The sequence below is a fragment of the Seriola lalandi genome, unplaced genomic scaffold, assembly GCF_002814215.2.
Source record: "Seriola lalandi dorsalis isolate HSWRI2012SDOR001 ecotype SW California unplaced genomic scaffold, Sedor1 jcf7180002054673, whole genome shotgun sequence".
NCBI lineage: Eukaryota > Metazoa > Chordata > Actinopteri > Carangiformes > Carangidae > Seriola > Seriola lalandi.
The window spans coordinates 450,573-470,221 of record NW_019525226.1 but is presented as its reverse complement, the minus strand read 5'-3'; the positions used below and the strand labels follow the sequence as shown (position 1 = coordinate 470,221).

Sequence of the window (19,649 nt, the reverse complement as noted above, 5' to 3'; positions counted from 1 at the left end):
GAGTTGGTGGGCTGGCCGGCTGTGTGTACGTGTGTATCTGCTGTGTATGCATGTATGTGTTGCTTGTTGAATTGTCTATATACACAAGTGGCTGTGTGCTTACATCAGATCTTATCTTCCACTCGCTCTGCCTCAGCTGGCTGAGGGAACAGTAATGTGGCAGACACCCGGCTGATTGTCAACAATATATTATGTACTAACTTGCATGAAGCTTGGAAGCTGGTTTTAACTTCGGCCTTCTGTGCAACTGTGCTGCTTTCTGTAAAATCTTCGCCAATTCCTTTTTATTGAATCAACATTGCATTGTGGTTTCAGTTCTGTTAGACCGACTGCTGTTTGAAGTATTTACACTATCTTGGACTCTCTATATAGCAATCAGTCACAGGGGCTTTTAGCCACCTTTCTCCTGCTTACAGCAACACTGGTTATGATTCACCCACAATCCAGCAGGGGACCTGAGAGCTGCGGGGTCATGCAGTTGGCAGACACATCCACACACATTGCACAAATATATGCATCTGCATCAACCACATGTGTTGAACAAAGCTCCTTTTTCATATTCTTGTTCAGGGAACCTAAGGGGCAAATTGGACACGTCAGACTTCATTGTTTTTTTATCAAATGGATTCAGCTACATGGTCTCCAAGGTCTGTGGTCTGGAGCTTTTTACTTAAGTATTGCCAAATATCTTTGAAGTCTGTAGAGAAGTAAGTGTCAGGTGGTTGGAGGACAAGAGAAACAGAGAGCCTCTGTGGCCTGTAGTTTTATACTCTTATATGAGTCGGGGTAATGGGAGCACATCGCTGCTACAGCATCAGTCATTCCGAGCAGGCTGCTGTCTGAACACTGGCCATTTCACACACTGTTTGGTGCCTCTGATTGAGATTTCTCCACGTCATTACAGCCTAGTTACTTGCGTGCGCAGACACACACGCACGCACAGTCACAAAGACACATACACATACTGTACAGACACAAAGAGCGCTGAGGCTATAACGTGTGAGAGAGCCCACAGTATGTTTCAAAGCTGAATTATGTCCTTCACATGCAGTTAAATTAAGAAGTGAAAGCTTTTTGAGTCAAGCTTGTGTAAATAGATTCACCAGTGTATTTGCTGTGTTTCATTCAGTGACTTTTGTCAAAAGGTATACCAAGGAAGGGACAACTAATTTTGTCCACACCAAAACACAGACAAGTTATTTCTTACTTGACAGTGAATAGTAACATCATAACAGCACTGCCAAACTTAATATGTATGATTTCATTTTAATGACTTGTGAATTGCAGATAGTTGAACTTGATGATCCTCATTTCAATGTATGAATAGGAGGTCAAATTTTCTTGCCCACAAACAAAAAGAAACACTCAATGAAAAGCAAAAAGATCTGCCAGTGTACGGTCATTACATCCACAAGCTTATGTTACATTTAGCAACAACACGTGTGGTTATTCTTTAAAATGTGTCCTTGCATAATGAAATAACTGCATAGATATTTACGTCATACAGTATATCTTGCGACAGGCTGAGGCTCACGTGAAAGAAGATGAACAGAAACGTCACATTTCTTCCACTTTGTGACTCCTGCATTTAGTTGTGAAGGTCCAGGTTGCAAAGAAAGATGTAATGGATGAAAATTATTCAGCAGTGCACCTCGTCAGCAATTTGTATCATTATCAAAGAAACAAAGTGTCTCAACTCCTGAAATTGCTTCAGTTCTATGTTTCATTGCCATATTTAACTTTTATTGATGTAGAAAATAGAATTGTGTTCCTTTGGCGTGGGCAACAAAAAGCTCTGCAGTTGCTCTCTCTGTGTGAGACAAAATATGGCAAGACAAAGACTTTGAAGCCAGTTGCTATACAAAGTATGAGATGTTAGATGACAAATGCCAGGCATTCTGTCTGCTCCTAATTAGTTTTAGCATTTTAAAGAAAGTGATAGAAGTGGTGGTGGTTTAATGAGGAGCAGACTGGCACACAGCTCAGATATCATCTTATTAATTCTGGGTTGATTCTCAGAAAAGGTGTTTCATGTCAATAAATGACAAGTACTTAAATACAAAACTTTCTGTCACTTTAAACTCCAAATAATGAAGCATTGCAGATGATATCTTAATATCTATATTTAAATAGATCCAGGATATAAAAAGTTGTGACATAACTGTTCCTCAGTGATGTCTCGCTCCCATGGTGGAGCTGTGGGCTCTTTCTCTACACTCAGCCTGCATGCTTGTTTGTCCCCAAGGTGGAGATCATCCTGGTTTACCCGCTGGGAGAGATAATGGGATTCATGTCCTCCAGTTTCAGTCTACTGACTCCTTGCTTTCATGCACCGAGCACAGCCCTCTGGTTCCAAAGCAGTGGGATAGGTGAAACAGTCATTGCCATGGGTCTGCCAGTCAGCCATGACTGTACTGTGGCCCCCTCCTCTACTGGAACCTTTAGTGACTGATGGTTTCTTGTTCTGTAATACCCAACCCAACCCCCATTCTCAGTACGCATTCTCTCTCTCTCTCACACACACCCTCACTTACGTATGTGCAGTCTCCATGGTAACGCATGGTATCACTATGGCACTGGTGGCCTAGCATGCTGCAAGCTGATTTACTGTACTAGATCACACACAAAGAGCAGACAGCCAGCAGAATGCTGCCAAAAGGCTGAATGGTTTGAGCAGCAACCGTTTGAGCTTATCAGAGATCATTCCTTTTTCCTCTGATAATATTTCACTTTATCCCCTCACTCTGCACCAAGAGGTTAAAATAAAAATCCTGCTACTGCAGTCTCCAAAGGTACATGAAGATATTAATTTAGCTGGACATAAAATATCTCGATATGATCAGTGCCACAATCCTCGTATGCAACTTTGCCCTCTATTAAAACACCAAGAGCAAGGTTAACCTCCCCATTTATTCAGTGTTTGCCCTTGGAGGCCACTTTTCTTTCTCAATTAAAAAATAAAATCATTAAACCTTCGGTGTTATCAAGACAGCCCCGGGTTATTAATAAGAAAAGATAGCTTTAATTGTTTGGTTATATTTAATAATAGAAAGGTCAACACAGTCCTCAACCTTGGCAATAGGCAGGTCTCTCTCTCTCTCTTTCTCTCTGGAGTTGTGCTCTCTAGTGGCCAGAGACAGAAAGAACAGCAGGGTGACGGGAACCTTTGGGTCTGTGGTCCTCGTACAGTTAGTTGTGTATATGCACAGCTGACTTGTGCTATGTTTGAACAGTTAACTGGGTAAGTGCTAACTCTGAGCCTTTTCTATGGCAGTGGTTTCTCCAGTTGACTTTTTCACAGCTCTGACTCTTAAACGCATGTTGTAACAGTAGAGTCTGCGGTGTTCACAATGTAAATCTCAACCGTGCCTGTAAATGCAAACATTGTAGTATTTAGCGAAACAGAATTATTTAGCTTTACTTTTTGAGCATTACTCTTGTGACACAGGTAGTTTATTGTAGAAATTACACAGACTATGATTGCACAATGATGGATGCTGACGGTACTGTATGCTCTTAGCTATTTTCAATTACTACTACAGAGCAGTGAAGGTGCCCCCAGGAGGCCACAGTAGACTGGCATTCTGGGGCACTACAGTAATTAATGTACCCATGGCACATTGCCACACAAGCAACCAAAGTACACACATGCACACACACACACAAACACACATATATAAATACACATGCAGTATGAGTAAATAAGAGAGAATAAGAGAGAAAATAATTTAAAATAGCTAAAAGCATAAAGCTTACAGTACTGTGTGTGTGTGTGTGTGTGTGTGTGTGTGTGTGTGTGTGTGTGTGTGTGTGTGTGTGTGTATTTCTTGCTTGACTTTCTGATTTACATCATCTACTACAGGTGTTGGTTACAGAGGTCACTTGTATCTGTGTTCGTTGAGACGGAAAGGTTTTTGGCGTTTGAATTAAACCAGATTTTGCGTGTTAACTTGTATCGTGTGGGTCACAGTTCATGAACGCAGAGCTCTTCAGCAGCCAGCTCTCACTTGCACATGAGCTCACCAGTGTCCACTTTTGTCTTGCAAAAAGGCAAAAAAAAAAAAAAAAGACTAGAGCTAGATTTTCCTCAGAGACTTCTGAATACAGATAATACTGAAGAAATTGAGAAAAAATCAAATGTGTATGAAGTGCACAATTTTTTATTGTTTAACACTTTCTTGTCTTTTGAAATCACAGCTCTCACTTTTAGTTATCTCACCAGTTCCACTTCTACCGTTGTATTTTATTTTGTATTTTTCCCTCTCCATCATAGCTTGGCTGCTGCTACGAAAAGAGCTAGTAGCGGGACCAATATAATCAGGCCTATACACATTTGCACTTTCTTTAGTATCATCGTAGGTGTTCCATTAGTGTCGCTGTTGTACAATGCAGCCTGACTTCTCATCACCTCCCTCAGTCCTCCTAACTTTCAGTGATAAACCCAGCCATCCTCCTGAAGGGCCACACTGTCTACTTGAGTGATGGCCCCAGTTTATCAGTAGAGTGGGACGACTGAAGCAAAACCCGGGATCTGCTTCTGTTAGTGCAGAGATCCATCCGTCTGTGTTTGCTCATGGTGGAATTAGTCGTATCTGGTAGTATCAGGCATGGATACTGTGTGCTGCAGTGTGAATCAGATTGTACACAGGTTCATTATGCACCTTTTCCAGAGTGCAGCATTAACATATATCAGAGGGTACGAACACACTATGCCTGCTGTACAGCGAAGCTGATGTAGGAAAGGTCACATTTTACAAGGGGCTGCATTAAAAAAGGACTGTAACTGAGTTTGTATGGTATATGGTACGTATGATATACAGTAATGTTGGGTCCATTCACTAAAAAAAACATATGGTTGCAGTAGTTTTTGAATCACATTTGTCACACAAGATACCTCTATTTTCCCTGCATTTCTTTAGACATCTGAGTTTCAGTCAGATTATGTGAATGCAAAGTCAATTTACCCGGTTACTAAAGTGAATTTTATTTGACTATATGTCTTTTTCAAATTTCTCATAAGTAAAACCTATCATATTCAACAATTCAACTTGATGACATAATGTATTACAACTACAAGGAAAGCCTTTGTAAGTCCAGTAAGTTACAAATGTCCCTATGGTGCCAGTTGTTCCCAAGATATTGATGATTCTAGAAAGCCTAGTTCAACCTTCAAACAACCTTTGGCCATCATCTTTTCTTAGACCGTTTGCGGTTAAAGGTTAGACTCCATCAGAGGAGAATATCAATGACAGCGAAAGGGAGAACAAATGCTTTTATGTCTACAGTATACGTCATGCCATTTAAGCCCCATCCCTTGTAAAGCAATATATTGATACTAACCCACAAGCAAGTATATTTCTATCTAGCGATTTAGACATACAATATGTAACCACAAAAGTGAATTAGCCTTTCATAAGGGCAGGAAAGTACTTTCCTCTGCATGGCTGACTGGTCTGCATCTTGCATTATCACACAATCCCTGAATGAAGCATCCATGAATATCATTGTGTGCAGCTGGTCAGAGAAAGAGGCTGTAGACAAATCCTGGAAATACTCTATAGATATGAATAATGGTGTTTTTTTTGTACTGAGATATGATTGAGATATGATATTGAATTTCCCCTAGGAGATGAATAGAATATCTATCTATCATGAAATTTTATGATTTACATGTATAAACTCTAAATTAAATCAAACTAATTTGCATGTTAAAGTGATATTTGTACAGCTCAAAGAGTCAGATGTAATTTAATGTGAACAGACCAACTCTAAAAACTGTAGTTAAATCGTCAGTCAAAGTTCTGATTACTGCTCTTCTGGTGTTGCCTTTAAAAATTACTTGAGTTTTGATTTTGAATCAAACGTGAATGTGCTCCTCTTGATAGCCAGTCCACTTGCTCCATCTAGTGTTCAGAGCTGCACATAGCCAGCGGGCACCAGAGTAGACTGACCCCAAGGAGTACCTTCAGTATGGGTCACAGAGCTCACTGTACATACAGTACATCTATGAAGAAGCATATACACCATACTCTTCATTTCCATCTATGGCTTATATAATTGGACTAATATGAAATAGAGTCATACAAGCAAACCAATACACCATACTTCATGCCTTGTATTGACACTAATTGATGCCTTAATGCTGATAAATAATTACACTTCATATCTGGTCAATCATAGTATTGGCTGGGCGATTTGTAAAAAAAAAAAAAAAAAAGAAAAAACTGCGTCTACAGTTTCACAGAACAGAGAATTGTCTTTGTAAAAACACTTTGCCTAATGCACACTGTTGTCTCAGTTGATTGTACATCGATATTTTTCAGTCCAAAGTGACCAGGGCTGTATAACCGGTTTAGTCAACGCATTATCGGATCATTTTACATCAGTTTTTGTAACATGAGAGCAAAGTCTTCTCTGCCCCAAGAAGGAAGTAGCCTACAATCTCAGCTTGCATTTTCGATCACTTTTCCCTTCAATCTGGTCACGTCGAGCGCCGGGATACATGTGAGCGCACCCGCCCGTGTTTGCCGGATCAACAAGACCTCTAAATGAATGTTTAATGAGCATTTTAGAAGTCATAATGGCATGTCGCTAATGTCCTGTAATGATCTTCCTGCTGGTGGCCACGCCTCGATGCTTTTTCTTCCACTACTCCTCTGACAGTTGTCTGACAATGGTTTGAACTTTGCTGAATGTAGATTACTCGTCTTCACTTCACCGCCCGAGGACTGCAAGAATCCGAGTCACCACTTTGGCTTCGCTCGTAGAGAATCATGACTTTCCCCTTGAGAAAATCTGTTTCAGGTAGGCTGCTGGTTTATCTGAACATTACATTTGTTGAGCGCTTTTACTTCAAATTAAGTTTAAGTTTTACTGAGACAAAGCTTCTCAAGTTATCCTGAACAACGGTTTTTATGGCTCTTAGTAAAGCTGGTAGTGGTGTTTAGCAGTGTTTTTGTTATTGATAAGTGTTGACATTGTTGGTTCCACAGTAGTTTTCCGTCTTGGAGCTGTCCGTGGTGCTGAAGCAGAGCTGCCTTTAGTTCAGTCTGAGCATCTTACAACTTCATTGTTTTGGCTCTGGAGTTTTAGGTTGGAGCTTTGCCAGTGTGTTTATTCAGACCACGCGTAGGTTTATGTTTCAGCTGTAATCTTTTTAGTTTTAGCGAGTTGTTCACCATGTTTACTGTACTTTTATTTCGCAAGATTCCAGACTTAACTCTAAAGATGCCTAAGTATTGAATTAGAGCCCAAATCCATAATTTTTAGCTGTGTTACTAGGGTCTACTATTGATCAAAGGAAGTGAATAAAACACCTACGACAGTTTTGGTTGAGGACTGTAGATGGCACCATTGGTTAGGTTGTTAACTGTGGTCAATCCAGGACGGAGGAAAAGAGTGATAAAGCTGGCAGTCAGGGGTAGGAATGACAGTGTGTCAGAACATAAACTTAAGTTACTTCAGTAGCGCTGCCCATACTTTTTTTTTTAAGCTGGCATCTTAAATTCCTCATTTATCAGTGGTAGCCTATGATAAAAGTTATATGAGAATAGACATCTTAAAGGTGGAAAGGCATGGGCGTTCATATTTTTATTATTTATTATTTATGATAATCCCCCGTCACAACATCACTGCTTATTCCACTATATTCATTTTGTATTAACATGACTGCTGACATCTGATGATGGCTACCTGCTGTTTTATAAGCAGGCGAGCTGCATCAGTAGTTCTTTACTTATTTTCGTGACTTTCTGTTCAGTCTTGTCTGAAAAAATATCTGCGGTATCCTATCCTGTCCTTCTCCATCTCCTCTTCCTCCTCTTCGCCACCTCCCCGCCCCCTCGCCACCTACGCCCCTCTTTCTTGATATGTAGGCTGATATGAATTATTCCATATGACGGGCAATATGGATATATTCGTTTTCTAACTGTGCACATGGACTAGGGTGTCACTAGTAAGAATCCCCGTCCTGTCCCTCCTCCCCGCCGCTCGTTCTCCAGGTTGTAGGTGGGATGCTCTCAACAGCTCAGCTGAGTCTGTGCTCTGCGCTGGGCTCAGACACTGCATCCAGAATGAGGTGCCTCCTGCTCTTTTACCTTGGGCTGCCTCGCTTCAACCAAAGACAGAAAAACAAATGGAATCTCCTCAGTGATTCGTTCATATCCTCCGCGTTGCCTTTCTAAAACGTTAAGTCTCTTCCTGACAGCAGGAGCTTCAGTGAGGGATCAGGGGAAACCAGATACAAACAGGTGTTTCCATCCTATGGCTGCGCATTGAGCTTCATTCACGACTGTCTGCCTTCACGAATACCATGTGCGCGGCCATGTAGTTTAGTGAGATGATGCATAACCGCTTACAGGGACTGGGTTTGTGCGTATTTGTTGTGATGCTGAGAAAATGATACAGTTGGAGGAACATGCAGCGTGCTGTGGTGAAAGTCTTTGTACAGCTTCACGGTGGAACGTGTGGTTTTTATTTTTTAAGTTTCACTTTTTTCTCGGAGATACAACGGATAATTCCTGAATAACGCCCAAATTCACGAAAAATGATTCATTTGGACATTATCTAAAAGGCTTCACCGCACTGCTGGGACTATTTTACTGTGTATTTTTTCATAGTCCATATTGCAAATTCTGTGTTATTTAACCAATCGTTGTAGTTGCCTCAGACTGTTTCCACTGCGCCTGGACGTTTCCCTTCAGAGTCCAGCTTTCTGGATACAAAGGGGGTGATTATTTTCACGCTTCCTCGGAAGTTTTTTCCAGAGCGCTGCCAAACTGGCCATGGCTGCAGCGATTGCCAGCTCCCTCATAAGGCAGAAAAGGCAGGCGAGGGAGCGGGAGAAGTCTAATGCCTGCCGCTGCGTTAGCAGCCCCAGTAAAACCAAAGGAAGCTGTGAAAAACCCAGTCGACTGAACGTTTTCTCCCGGGTCAAACTCTTTGGTTCGAAGAAGAGGCGAAGGAGACGACCAGGTCTGTTGTGCAATTTCATCTCCATCTATTGTAGGGTGCTATTATATTTCAAAAGTCATCTAAACAAGACAGATATTAAGTATTGCTCCACTTCTACTTAAGATTCAAAACATTATTGACCCTGCCAAAGTTGGTGGGAGAATGAGGGGGCTCCCACATGAAGTTTGTCCACAGAGAAGTCACCTTTGGCATCTCAGGCTGTGCTGAGGCAAATATCAAAGTGATGCTTCATCCTTCATCGTCTATTTATTCAGTCCACACTGGCCTAGATACACAAAAGTGCTTATTAAGTAGATTTTGGAAATCACTCAAGGCTTGACTGTCGTTTCTCACTGTTAAAATTAAACTGGATAATCAGTTCAGCACTGGTCATTTTTGTATCATCACTGTCCAAAATGGATTAATACCTAAGATTGATGTATGGTGCCCTTGGGTAGACTATCCCTTAAATATAGTTTCTTAATGAACCTCAAATGAGAGAGAAAGTTGACACATTGATTTAAATAAGCGAGTTGTAACTTTTATTTACAATTTCAAACTGACTAGACATTTAGCTCCCACCTTATATTTCCCTGTATATATTGTCAAGTTCTTTGTTGCTGAAATTATTACAATTTATCTGAAAATTGATTTGAAAACTGAGGGCAGAACTACAGCTAAGGTGATAACGCTAAGTATTATAAGTGGAAGAGTTATTGTATCCCCAGACATGTGAGCCGAGGTCCAGGGTGGCTCTTATTAAAGCACTCTTATTATTGCAGTGACAGAAGTGTGTCTCTGTAGCCTGAAGCATACACTCCCTTATAAATCTAGTGCAGAGGTGACCACGACTGCACATCTGAGCGGATCACATCTTTGTGAGTTGTATGTGGAGTTTCACAATGTGTGTTGACATGATAACTGCATAGTCGTACAAGATTCAGTTCTTTATTCAGCCCTCATCCACTTCATTTATGTCCAAGTTGTTTCATAACTCTGTATATGATGTACAGTAATTAGAGGTTGGGGTGCCTATTTATGCAACAGTATAACTATCCTACAGTTTTTACACCCCTCTCACTTCCAATTTCCATTTCTATCCTGTGGAGGAAGCAGTAAGTGCCAAGTAGAAGGCGTTGTCTATGTGTGACTTGCAGATGGTGCCTCACTAAACAAAAAGAACTGGCATCTCTCAGAAATACAGTGTGGACTCAGTATATTTACTTTGGTGTATTGTCCGCTAATGTAGCATGCACATGGTCCTCCTCCTCTGTGTTCACACCACATGCTGACATATGTACATTTCTAAATGTATGTCTGTGTGTGAAAATAATGCAACTACAGAGCTGATGCATATCTGCAGACCACAGTTGTTCTTTCGTCTAGGTGTCATAACTTGATAATGAATGAACACAGACAAAATAATTACAATATTCCCAGTGTCTGAACTGAATATACCTTCTGTGTAACAAAAGTAACCTTAGCTAGGCTCGAAATGGCAGCACTGAAAGGTAAGTGAGATGAAAGGATAGATGAAAGGTGTGGTAAACCACAGTAAAGGACACTCCACTAGGGACAGTAACCAGGGAATGGAGAGCACTTAGCGCTTATCAGACATTACACAGATATAACACAGACATGCTACCCAGCCACTTCAAAAGTAAATGCTCTGCCACTTAAAACTATTGTCTTTTAGACTTACTGATGCTTGATTTTATGTTGCTGCACTTAGTATTGTAGCTTTTGCCCATTTGACTGGAAAAACTATTGCTCTCATCATCACTCCATATTCCTGTCCTTGTTTTAACTCCATCTAACAGACTGGGAAAATGCAGCTCCTTCATTTGCACCTAAATGTACTGTCAATCTACTCTATTTTTAAATAAATAAAGTTTTGATTTTTATTTAGATTTTTTTCAACAGCAAATATATTAAAGAAGAGATGATTTTCTGGAAACCAAGGCATTTTTATAAAAAAAAGTAATTTTTCTGTCATTCTACCTTCATTGGACAGTTCATGTGTAGTAGAGTGATGGGAAGCATGGAGAGAGAAAGGGGGGAGAGTGGGGGGGGGCATGCAGCCATCTTAAGACGACTGAGCAACCACACACAAAAGCCATTTTCAAATTTCATACCATTTGCTCTTGTCCATCTGTGATCTTATTTCATTGTTGTCGAGCCACAGGGGCAGATTTTATTTATTTTTTTAGTCACCCCTGTTCCACTGTGGAGAAAACACAGAAACAGTTTGCGAGTTTTCATGGATTGTGGACTCAGCAACACTGATCAAACCATTCTTACCATTTTGCCCTTTGCCACTACTATTAACATTAACTTCAGTGTCTCATCTTACAGTTCCTTGAAACATACACGTCATTTAAATTGTTTCAATTCATCAGATGTCTTGCTTTATTTGTTTATATACCCTCTGGACATAAGAATGAAATGGCCTTTGTAAAGTGACTGCAGGATCAGCGGGAGTCTGCGTATAGGACATCAGCAAAACCAGAGCCTTTATCAGTCATCTTGTTTCATAAAGCGGCAACCACCATGACTAAGTGGTCAAGCTAATGTGAATGTGAAATGCAATTGCAGCTCCTCTAATGGCTACCACATTCTTATTTAAAATCTTTATACGAAAAGGATTCCATTAAAAATGTCTCTAATTCTTTTTCCACAAGACGGTCAGATCTTTATAGTTTAATTTCCTTCTTCTGACATGTTATTACTTAGCAGTCCTAATAGTGAGTTGTTGTTTTTATCCCACCTCGGCTCCACTCAGCCCTCCTACCCTTTGACTAGATTGGATTTTATGGCTCCAGGAACTTCCCAAAATGGCGGCAAGCAGTAAACAGATATCAAAGCTTCAAAATGTCCCTTTAGAAAGCTACGAGTGACATCACATTGCTATGTTCATGTCTTTCTACAGTACATGGTTTCATTCTTGTGTCTTCCTGTCCCTGTTTCCCCTCTGCTTTCACAGAGCCCCAGCTGAAGGGGATTGTGACTAAGCTGTACAGTCGACAAGGTTTCCACCTGCAGCTGCAGGCAGATGGAACCATTGACGGAACGAAGGAAGAAGACAATGGTTACAGTAGGTTTCAAGCTAATATTTTGCCACGCTAAATTTTGAATCATACATCTACTGCCATGCTGCACGTTTATCAGGGGGAAGCTTTCACCTTGCTGTGAATTCAACATACTACAGACAGTGTATCCAGTACAGCAGCTTTGTTTTTCTTGCGTTTGATTATATATGCTGAATTCTCTTTCTGAATTGCTGCATTTGAGATTTGAACCGCATTCAAACTGTTCAAAACATTTGATGTTTGTGGATAAACAGCAGTGGTTCATAAGTAAGTGCTGCAGTACTGAGTAGTTGTTTAATTTGATCTAATCAAAGTCATTCTATAGCAACCTGAGCACAGAGGATTGGCTTTTCACTCTCCTACACACTGCCTCTGTGCTGAGAGCCAGTTTTGTCTAATACTATGTATTGATGCATCCCTATCATTGCCATTACACCCACCAGCTCTTTGTTTTCCAATAGACAGATTAAAGAGGAGATCAATGGAAGAGTAACAGCACAGCCACTTGTCTGGTAACAATACAGCAGAAATGGACCACCTTATAATTAGACAGTGCAGTGAACACGGCATGCTTTTAAAGATTAGGGTACAGTGGGGTTAATGACCTATGTGAAATCAACTTTGTCCTCACTCCAAATGAATAAATGTCTGCATGGTACACAGAAACAGCTTTGATGTAATTCCTACTGTGTTAATCCCAACACTAAGCGGATGTAAACACTTTTGGAGCCTCTGAATTAGTACCTCTGTATTCAATTAGTCCCTTAGTGGAGATGGCGTGTGTATCTTACATAGAAATAGCAGCTCTGTGCAAGTGGAGTGTTGTCTAAGCAGAACAACACCTTATAATTTGTGAAGAGTTTGTTTCCTAAATAAAATAATAGCAAAGTTAAATACTACACAGAGCAGACCATGTGCAGGAGCAGAAATGAAGATCAGCATCTTACACACACACTATTATACATGATATGACAAACCAACCACCCCACCCATCATGTCTGCGTGGACTCACTTTTCTGTTGACTTGCATAACAGCTGGTCCGCATTGGCACCAAAATAGTTTTTGAAGAGAAAATTAAAGAGTACTGCTGAATAGGAAGAGGAGAAAGAGTGAAGCTCTTTGCACTGCTCCAAAAATAGCGTTGTTAGGCGCTGGGTGCACTTGTCTCCATGGTGACGGAGAGCACAGTCCTCTTGGAGCTACCGGTGTCTTGTGATGGTGGGAGAGGACCCACTCAAATGTGTGTGCACACACACGCACACAAAAACAAGGACTTGATCTTTGCTACTGTAGCTTGCTGAGAAGACACTTTGGCCGTTTGGCTGCAGCCATAAAGAAGTTTGATATTTCTGTGACATTTTCATTAGGAAGGCAAACAATGTCAGAAATAAGAAATCCAAGTCTCATAAATCCCTGTGAATTCCTTCTCATTTTATACAGTGTCAGCCATTTTCTTGTATTACATCACAACTGAGCAAACCCACTGGGTATCTTGGGACACAATAGGGGATTGTAAGGCAACTCTAAGTTTCTTTTCCTTGAAAGGAGGGTACTGTTTCAATGTTCAAAACAAAGCAGTCCTATTCTCAGTCTTGTCCTGGCTTTATAAATAGACTCAAAAGTTTCCATTCATTTGTTAAAATGTCAAATTTTCCTGTTCCCCTATTTTAGCAATATTGGAGATGTTTGATCCCAGAATTTGGCAAATAAATTAGCCGGTCTTCCATTGTGTAATTCACATCAGTATGGTATGCACCCAAAACACATTTAATGTTTGTATTGCTACTAGACTCTTACATTATTTACCTACCCCAGCCTTATATTTTTTCTTTAAGTAACCCAGTTTTCCTCAACCAAGGAGCCACTGCTGTTGAACAGCAATCAGACCACAAAAGTGGCGTGTAATGTTGTCACAGCAGCTTACTTTTTTAGCTCCAATACTTTGTCTTGCTGTCATATTCAGGCTACTCTAATTGCAGGCATGCTGTTCCCAGAATGAGTAACAGGATAAATGTTTAAAATGTGACTAGCCATTAGTGGGAACCTTCAGGTTTATTGTCACACTGAATCGCTCAAGATTCCTAGACTAGTTAGTGGGTGGAACTGAGACACAGAGACAGCCTGCAAGCAATTGTGAAAACTGTCCCTCAGGCCTCCTCACCCATTCTTATTCCATGTGCCTCTCTGCCCCAGGAAAGGTCTGTGAGTGGGTGGCAGCCCTGCCGTCCTCTTCAGTGTGCTCAGGTGTTTCTAGGAGCCAGGAAGTAATTGAGTTTCCCCTCTTGAAAATCTCCATCAGTGCACTGGTTGGTAATCCTTTTGAAATGAAGTGGACTGCAGATGTGTACGTGTGCGTCGTGGTGGGAGTATGAAAGGAGAAAACTCAGTGAGCGACGCAGAGTAAGGAGGGTGCAATTATAAAGACAAGAACTGCTCACATAGCAAGATGTTTCACATCAAATCATCAAATCTAACACTATTCTACATATAAGAAAGATTATACAAAATGTTTAAACACAGATCCAAATGTGTTTAATTTATATTTGAATAAGTCTGCAAATCTGGTTGGTTTACGACAGTAGTGAGACATCTTATGAAAACACTCATTGTTAGACCCTCCAACCATTTGTTTAGAAATGTTTGAAGTGATTTGGTATTAAATTAATCATTTACACACTATACACTAAGTATAGTTTATGTTTAGGTTGAAAGAACATCTCAGTGCAGCCTATCATTTAATTTAGTTTCTGTCTTTGGTCGACATAGTCAAAAATACAAATTTGGCAAGCAGCTCTATCATTGGTCAGCTTAATGAATGCACAAAATTACTGTACAGTACATCTAAAAATACTGTAGATATTGAGGTTGTAAATAGTAGGTCTTATCTGTTTGAGATATACATTTTACTGGCAGCATCTTCTGTACACAGCTGCCAAAGCAGGCGTCACCAGAGATACAGCGGCAGAAAAGATACAGCAATCTGTCATTTTGAAAGCTTCAAGATAGAGTGTGTCTCTTTCCCCAGGGAGCCATCTTTTGATTGCTGCACTATTATATGAATGTCAGTAACTATGTGTTGGAAAAGTGGTGCAATTTTTGGGTGAGCTTAAGTTAGTAAAGAAAGTAACTCAACCACACTGAACCTGGGAATATAACTGAGTGTTTAAGATGCATTGAGTATGGAGAAATAGATAGGAGTCCTGATTATATAATTAATACATGAAAAAATAAATGAAATAATGATAATGACAGAAAAAAATGTGTAACATTGAGAACTCTGTTAGTGATTGATTATATTACATAAAAGACTACATCACTATATATTTGTGACAGCCGTTTTGAAAATATCTTCAGATCAGTCAAGGCACCATTCAATGTGTGTTAGAGGGCTGGCAAATATTCTCATGTGATATTTATCCGTCCATTTTGACATTCTTTTGTTGTTATTGTTGATATACACTGACCATTACATTATTTCATCGGGGACAATGAGAACATACAAGAGGTAAAGAGTGACAGAGATGGATAGAAAGATGGAGAGGGTGCAGCAGAGAGAGCGGACAGAACCGCAGAGCGAGTGGTTCTTAAAAAGCCTTTTCACTGAACCGAGAATATGCTGCCAATGCCCGTTTACGCCAACAAGTAAATACATTATGCATTCCTCTGGTTGTTGCTTAAAATGAAGGCCCAGAGAGAAGCTGGTCTGCTGTGTTAAAGCCATAAGGGCAGATGAAATAGCCCATCAAAAAGCCTCTATAGTGCACTTCTCGCAAAGGAGTCAGATAGTTATCTACTAAGTGGCTGACAAGAGGACCTATAGTAAGGTCACAGTCTGACTCACAGCTTATCTGATGTGAGAATTAAGTTTAATCTCTCCTCTCATACGTGTCTAAATTTGGAAGTCTCTATCCTAACGTGATAATGTACAGTCTTAACAACCAAGAGGGAAACTTGAGAGGAATGTTGTTGCTGTGGATATCATTTACTGTAGTTGGTACTATCAAAAGGATAAAACAAAAATCCACAGCAGTGGTGATGGCATCATTGTTTGGGAGTATGTCCAACAATAGTCAGAACAATGGGCGAGAAGTTTTCTTTTTCGGGAACAAAAGCACGACTACAGACTTTCAGGTGGACGCTCATGTGCTTTCCTTTATTCAGCCTGTGGGTTTCCTGCCAGCATCTTATGAAACACACACACACGCACACACACACACAGAGCACACAGCGACATTAATTTGGCAGAAGTGTAGGCTACTTCATTGACCTGCTGTCTCCCCTCCCTTGTGTTTGAGAGTTAAGTATATGTACAGAAATGAGTGCATGTTTTTTCTCCTTCCCCACTCATAATGCTGCATCACACAAGGCCCATAATGACCGCTGGAAGATGGCATGATGGAGAGAGCTGCACCATCGTCGACACATTCAGCACTTGTTTTCATGTTTGATTCCTTTCCAGTTCAGTGATTTTTACATATTGTGTTTGCAATATTTAGGCTTTACAAAGCCTACGATTTTGGTTCATGCGGGTGAATACACAACATCGTGAGCTACTTCATCATTTCAAAAAGTTTCTCAGTTTCTGTCTTTTGTTTCTGATTTGAGAAAGTAGCTGCGTCTCTGAGCTTAGGTCTTACATCTATTTGTGGTATTGTTTTGAGAACTCACTCTTCCATCCCGACAGATAGCGAATACTAAATACAGCTACAGTATTTGAACCCCTGATGGTGAATGCTACATACATAGTTAACCAGGCAGAGTTTACAACACTTTGGGTTTGCTCTAAAACTTACTTGGATTTCTGAATTACTCATGTACTATATATGTTAATTTATCTACTATGTTACTACAAGCTGCACTTTAAATACATCTTAGATGATATATATCTCTAGCATGCATTGTAATAATAAGAAATTATAGCCACTGTACATGTATTTTTTTTATTCATTGGCTTCTTCTTATGTGATAAGTGTATTAAATGGAGATGAAAATGTACGGTGCTTATACTTTGTTTCTGCTGTCCGTCTCTTTCAGCCATGTTCAACCTTATTCCAGTGGGGCTGCGAGTGGTGGCCATCCAGGGGGTGCAGACCAAACTCTATCTGGCTATGAACAGTGAGGGCTACCTGTACACATCAGTAAGTGTACTGTATTGTTTGTGTGAATGTGTGTGTGTATAGGATGGCTCCTGGCTTCAATGCTAGTGGGTGTCCCTCTAGTCCAGCTGTATGCAGAGAGCATGTTGGATCTCTGGCAGACATCTGAGTTACTATGTTAGACAAAAGATATACAGTATACTTGAAAAGAATAGCAGATATGTTGCTTTAAGGCTTAATATTTTAGCAGATTTTTTAGGTCTAGTTATATTATTTGTGTAAATGGGTAACTAATTCACACTGTGCCCACTCAGACACAAAATCATCCTGATCCTGATGAAAGAGCAGAATCACTTTCTGATATAATTCAGTGTCAATAAAAAGTTCAAGGATTGTGTAAGCAGGCGGAGCAGTGACATATCCGATCGTGACAGCTGGCTCTTCATCTTTGATTAAATGTGCAAGGTTATGAATAATTCAGTTGCAGGCCGAACAATGTTCCTGTTCGTCTTCCTCCCAAATGCCACCATCGCATTGTGTGGCAGGCGTCACGGAGAGGACTGACAGGCTGGTTGGATGTGCACCCAGAGGGCGTGCAGCGACACACGTTTACTGTTGACAGACAATCCTCATAGTCAAATTAGTAAAGATTGTTCTGTATGGTAAAGGTCTCAGTAGGCAGACACAACAATGATTGATAGAAACAAGCCAAGAAAACCTAATGATCAAGTAGCTTTTTATTCTGCAGCTGCTGCTGACAAATTATCTATTACATGCTTAGGCAGTAATGTGATGAACGTAGAAGGAAAACTGGCCCTCTGGCCCCTCTGTCTCTCTCTCTCTCGTACACACAAACACACAAATGCATTAATAAACAAGGTTAATGTGCTAGCTCTCACCAAGCATTAGTTCAGTCAGAAACACTTGCATCAAGGAACTGCGAATGGTTAATCATTTAGATTTAGTGAAAGAGGCTCTACTCTTTGAGGGAGCTCTCAGTCCAATCCAAGAAGCAATAGGGATTCTGCTGAAAATCCCCTAAATAACAAACACAATCATGAACCATATCTTAGCAAAGACAATGATAACAAAATGGTCAGCACATACTAAATAGGAGATCGGGGTACAGGGGACAGCTACAACAGCAAGTAACATTATAAAGATATCTGCAGAATAACAGTGACAACTGTCGCAATGTAAAGGTCGGCCTGTACACCTGTGTAAACGTGACTGGATCTTACCAGAAAGCTAGCTGATCAGCTGAGGTATGCACCACTGACACCAATGAAGCATAAATAAAATCCCTGATAGCCGATCAAGTAAATTTCACTGCGCTACAATTAACACAAGGACATTTAACTGTAACTTAAACAATCAAAATATTTATGTTTGTTTAGTGACAAATGTGGAAAGTAAAACACTGCAATCATAGATTGTGATGCACACAATCACTGTATCAAATCAGAGATTCATTGTAATAACAGTATTTATATTTAAGCCCAGCACCTGCTGTCAACCAATCCCAAAGTGACTATGTCAGTACCTTCTGGTCCTGTCTGGCTGAGGCTGTGTTTCAGACCTCCATCTGAATCCCTATCAGATCTACAAGAACTTTTCTGTTGTCCATGCTATGCTCCGACTTCCTTTTGGAGGAACGCAGAAATAATTATTTCTGCAAGGAATCAACAGCATTACATAAATAATTGCTCTGTCAAAATTTACTTATATTCTGATACTTGTTACATTTTAAAAGTGGCAAATCGTTTTAACATATGCAGGATTTAATTTGATATTTTTAATTTGGAGACCAACAGTTTTTGCAATTTATACAATACAACACTGGCAAGTTTTATTTGACAGTTTGACACAATTGCAGTTTACACAAATCTGAAAAAACATTTGTGTCGTTTTACCTGTCACTCAGCATTTAATTGCAAGTATAACCTGTTGAGCTGCTGTCCCTAGAAGTGTCATGTTCTTACTAAATCAATTGAAAATAAAAGTCAAATTTCTAGTGAACAGTTATGTTAAGACAAGGATCTCATTCAGTGTAGTATTTGTAAGACCAAAAGACTGACAACATAATCACGGCAGCCTATTGTGAATGTTGTATGGTCTGTCTATAATTACATCTTATAATGAGCGCTAGCATTTGTTTGACAACATATCCATGTGGGTTGCCCTAGCTAAACATGCCTGAGGGAAATATACAGGAATAATTGAAATAAAAACATACTCCTTAAACCCCTTCCCCACACACACACACACACACACACACACACACACACATATATTCACGCACTGTATTTAACATGGCACTCTAGCAGTCCACAGCTCCTAGTGAGTGAGTGATTTTAATGATATGAGCTTGGCTGTCAGTAATTAAGCACATGCAGCAAGCTGTAGGATTAATTTAATAAAGATTGATCCTGCTGACAAAGGCTTTACGAGCAGAGAGAAGCAGCAGTAGAAGTACTGGCCTATTTCTTAACTGCCTCTTAGTGCTAAGGT

The 19,649-nt window shown here is 40.2% G+C and overlaps 1 protein-coding gene across 5 annotated transcripts in view; it reads left to right on the top strand.

Annotated features, from left to right (window-relative positions):
- The window catches only part of fgf13a (fibroblast growth factor 13a), a 94,861-nt gene that overhangs the window by 58,265 nt on the left and 16,947 nt on the right, over positions 1-19,649 (top strand). For 3 of the 5 annotated variants that reach the window (XM_023421673.2, XM_023421672.2, XM_023421675.2), the window contains 2 exons: positions 11,936-12,046; positions 17,077-17,180. In XM_023421673.2, the coding sequence (XP_023277441.1) occupies positions 11,936-12,046; positions 17,077-17,180 (215 nt within the window). Of the gene's footprint in view, positions 1-6,467; positions 6,805-7,436; positions 8,974-11,935; positions 12,047-17,076; positions 17,181-19,649 lie in introns of those variants that run through there. The other 2 variants (XM_023421676.2, XM_023421674.2) reach the window with 2 other exon arrangements.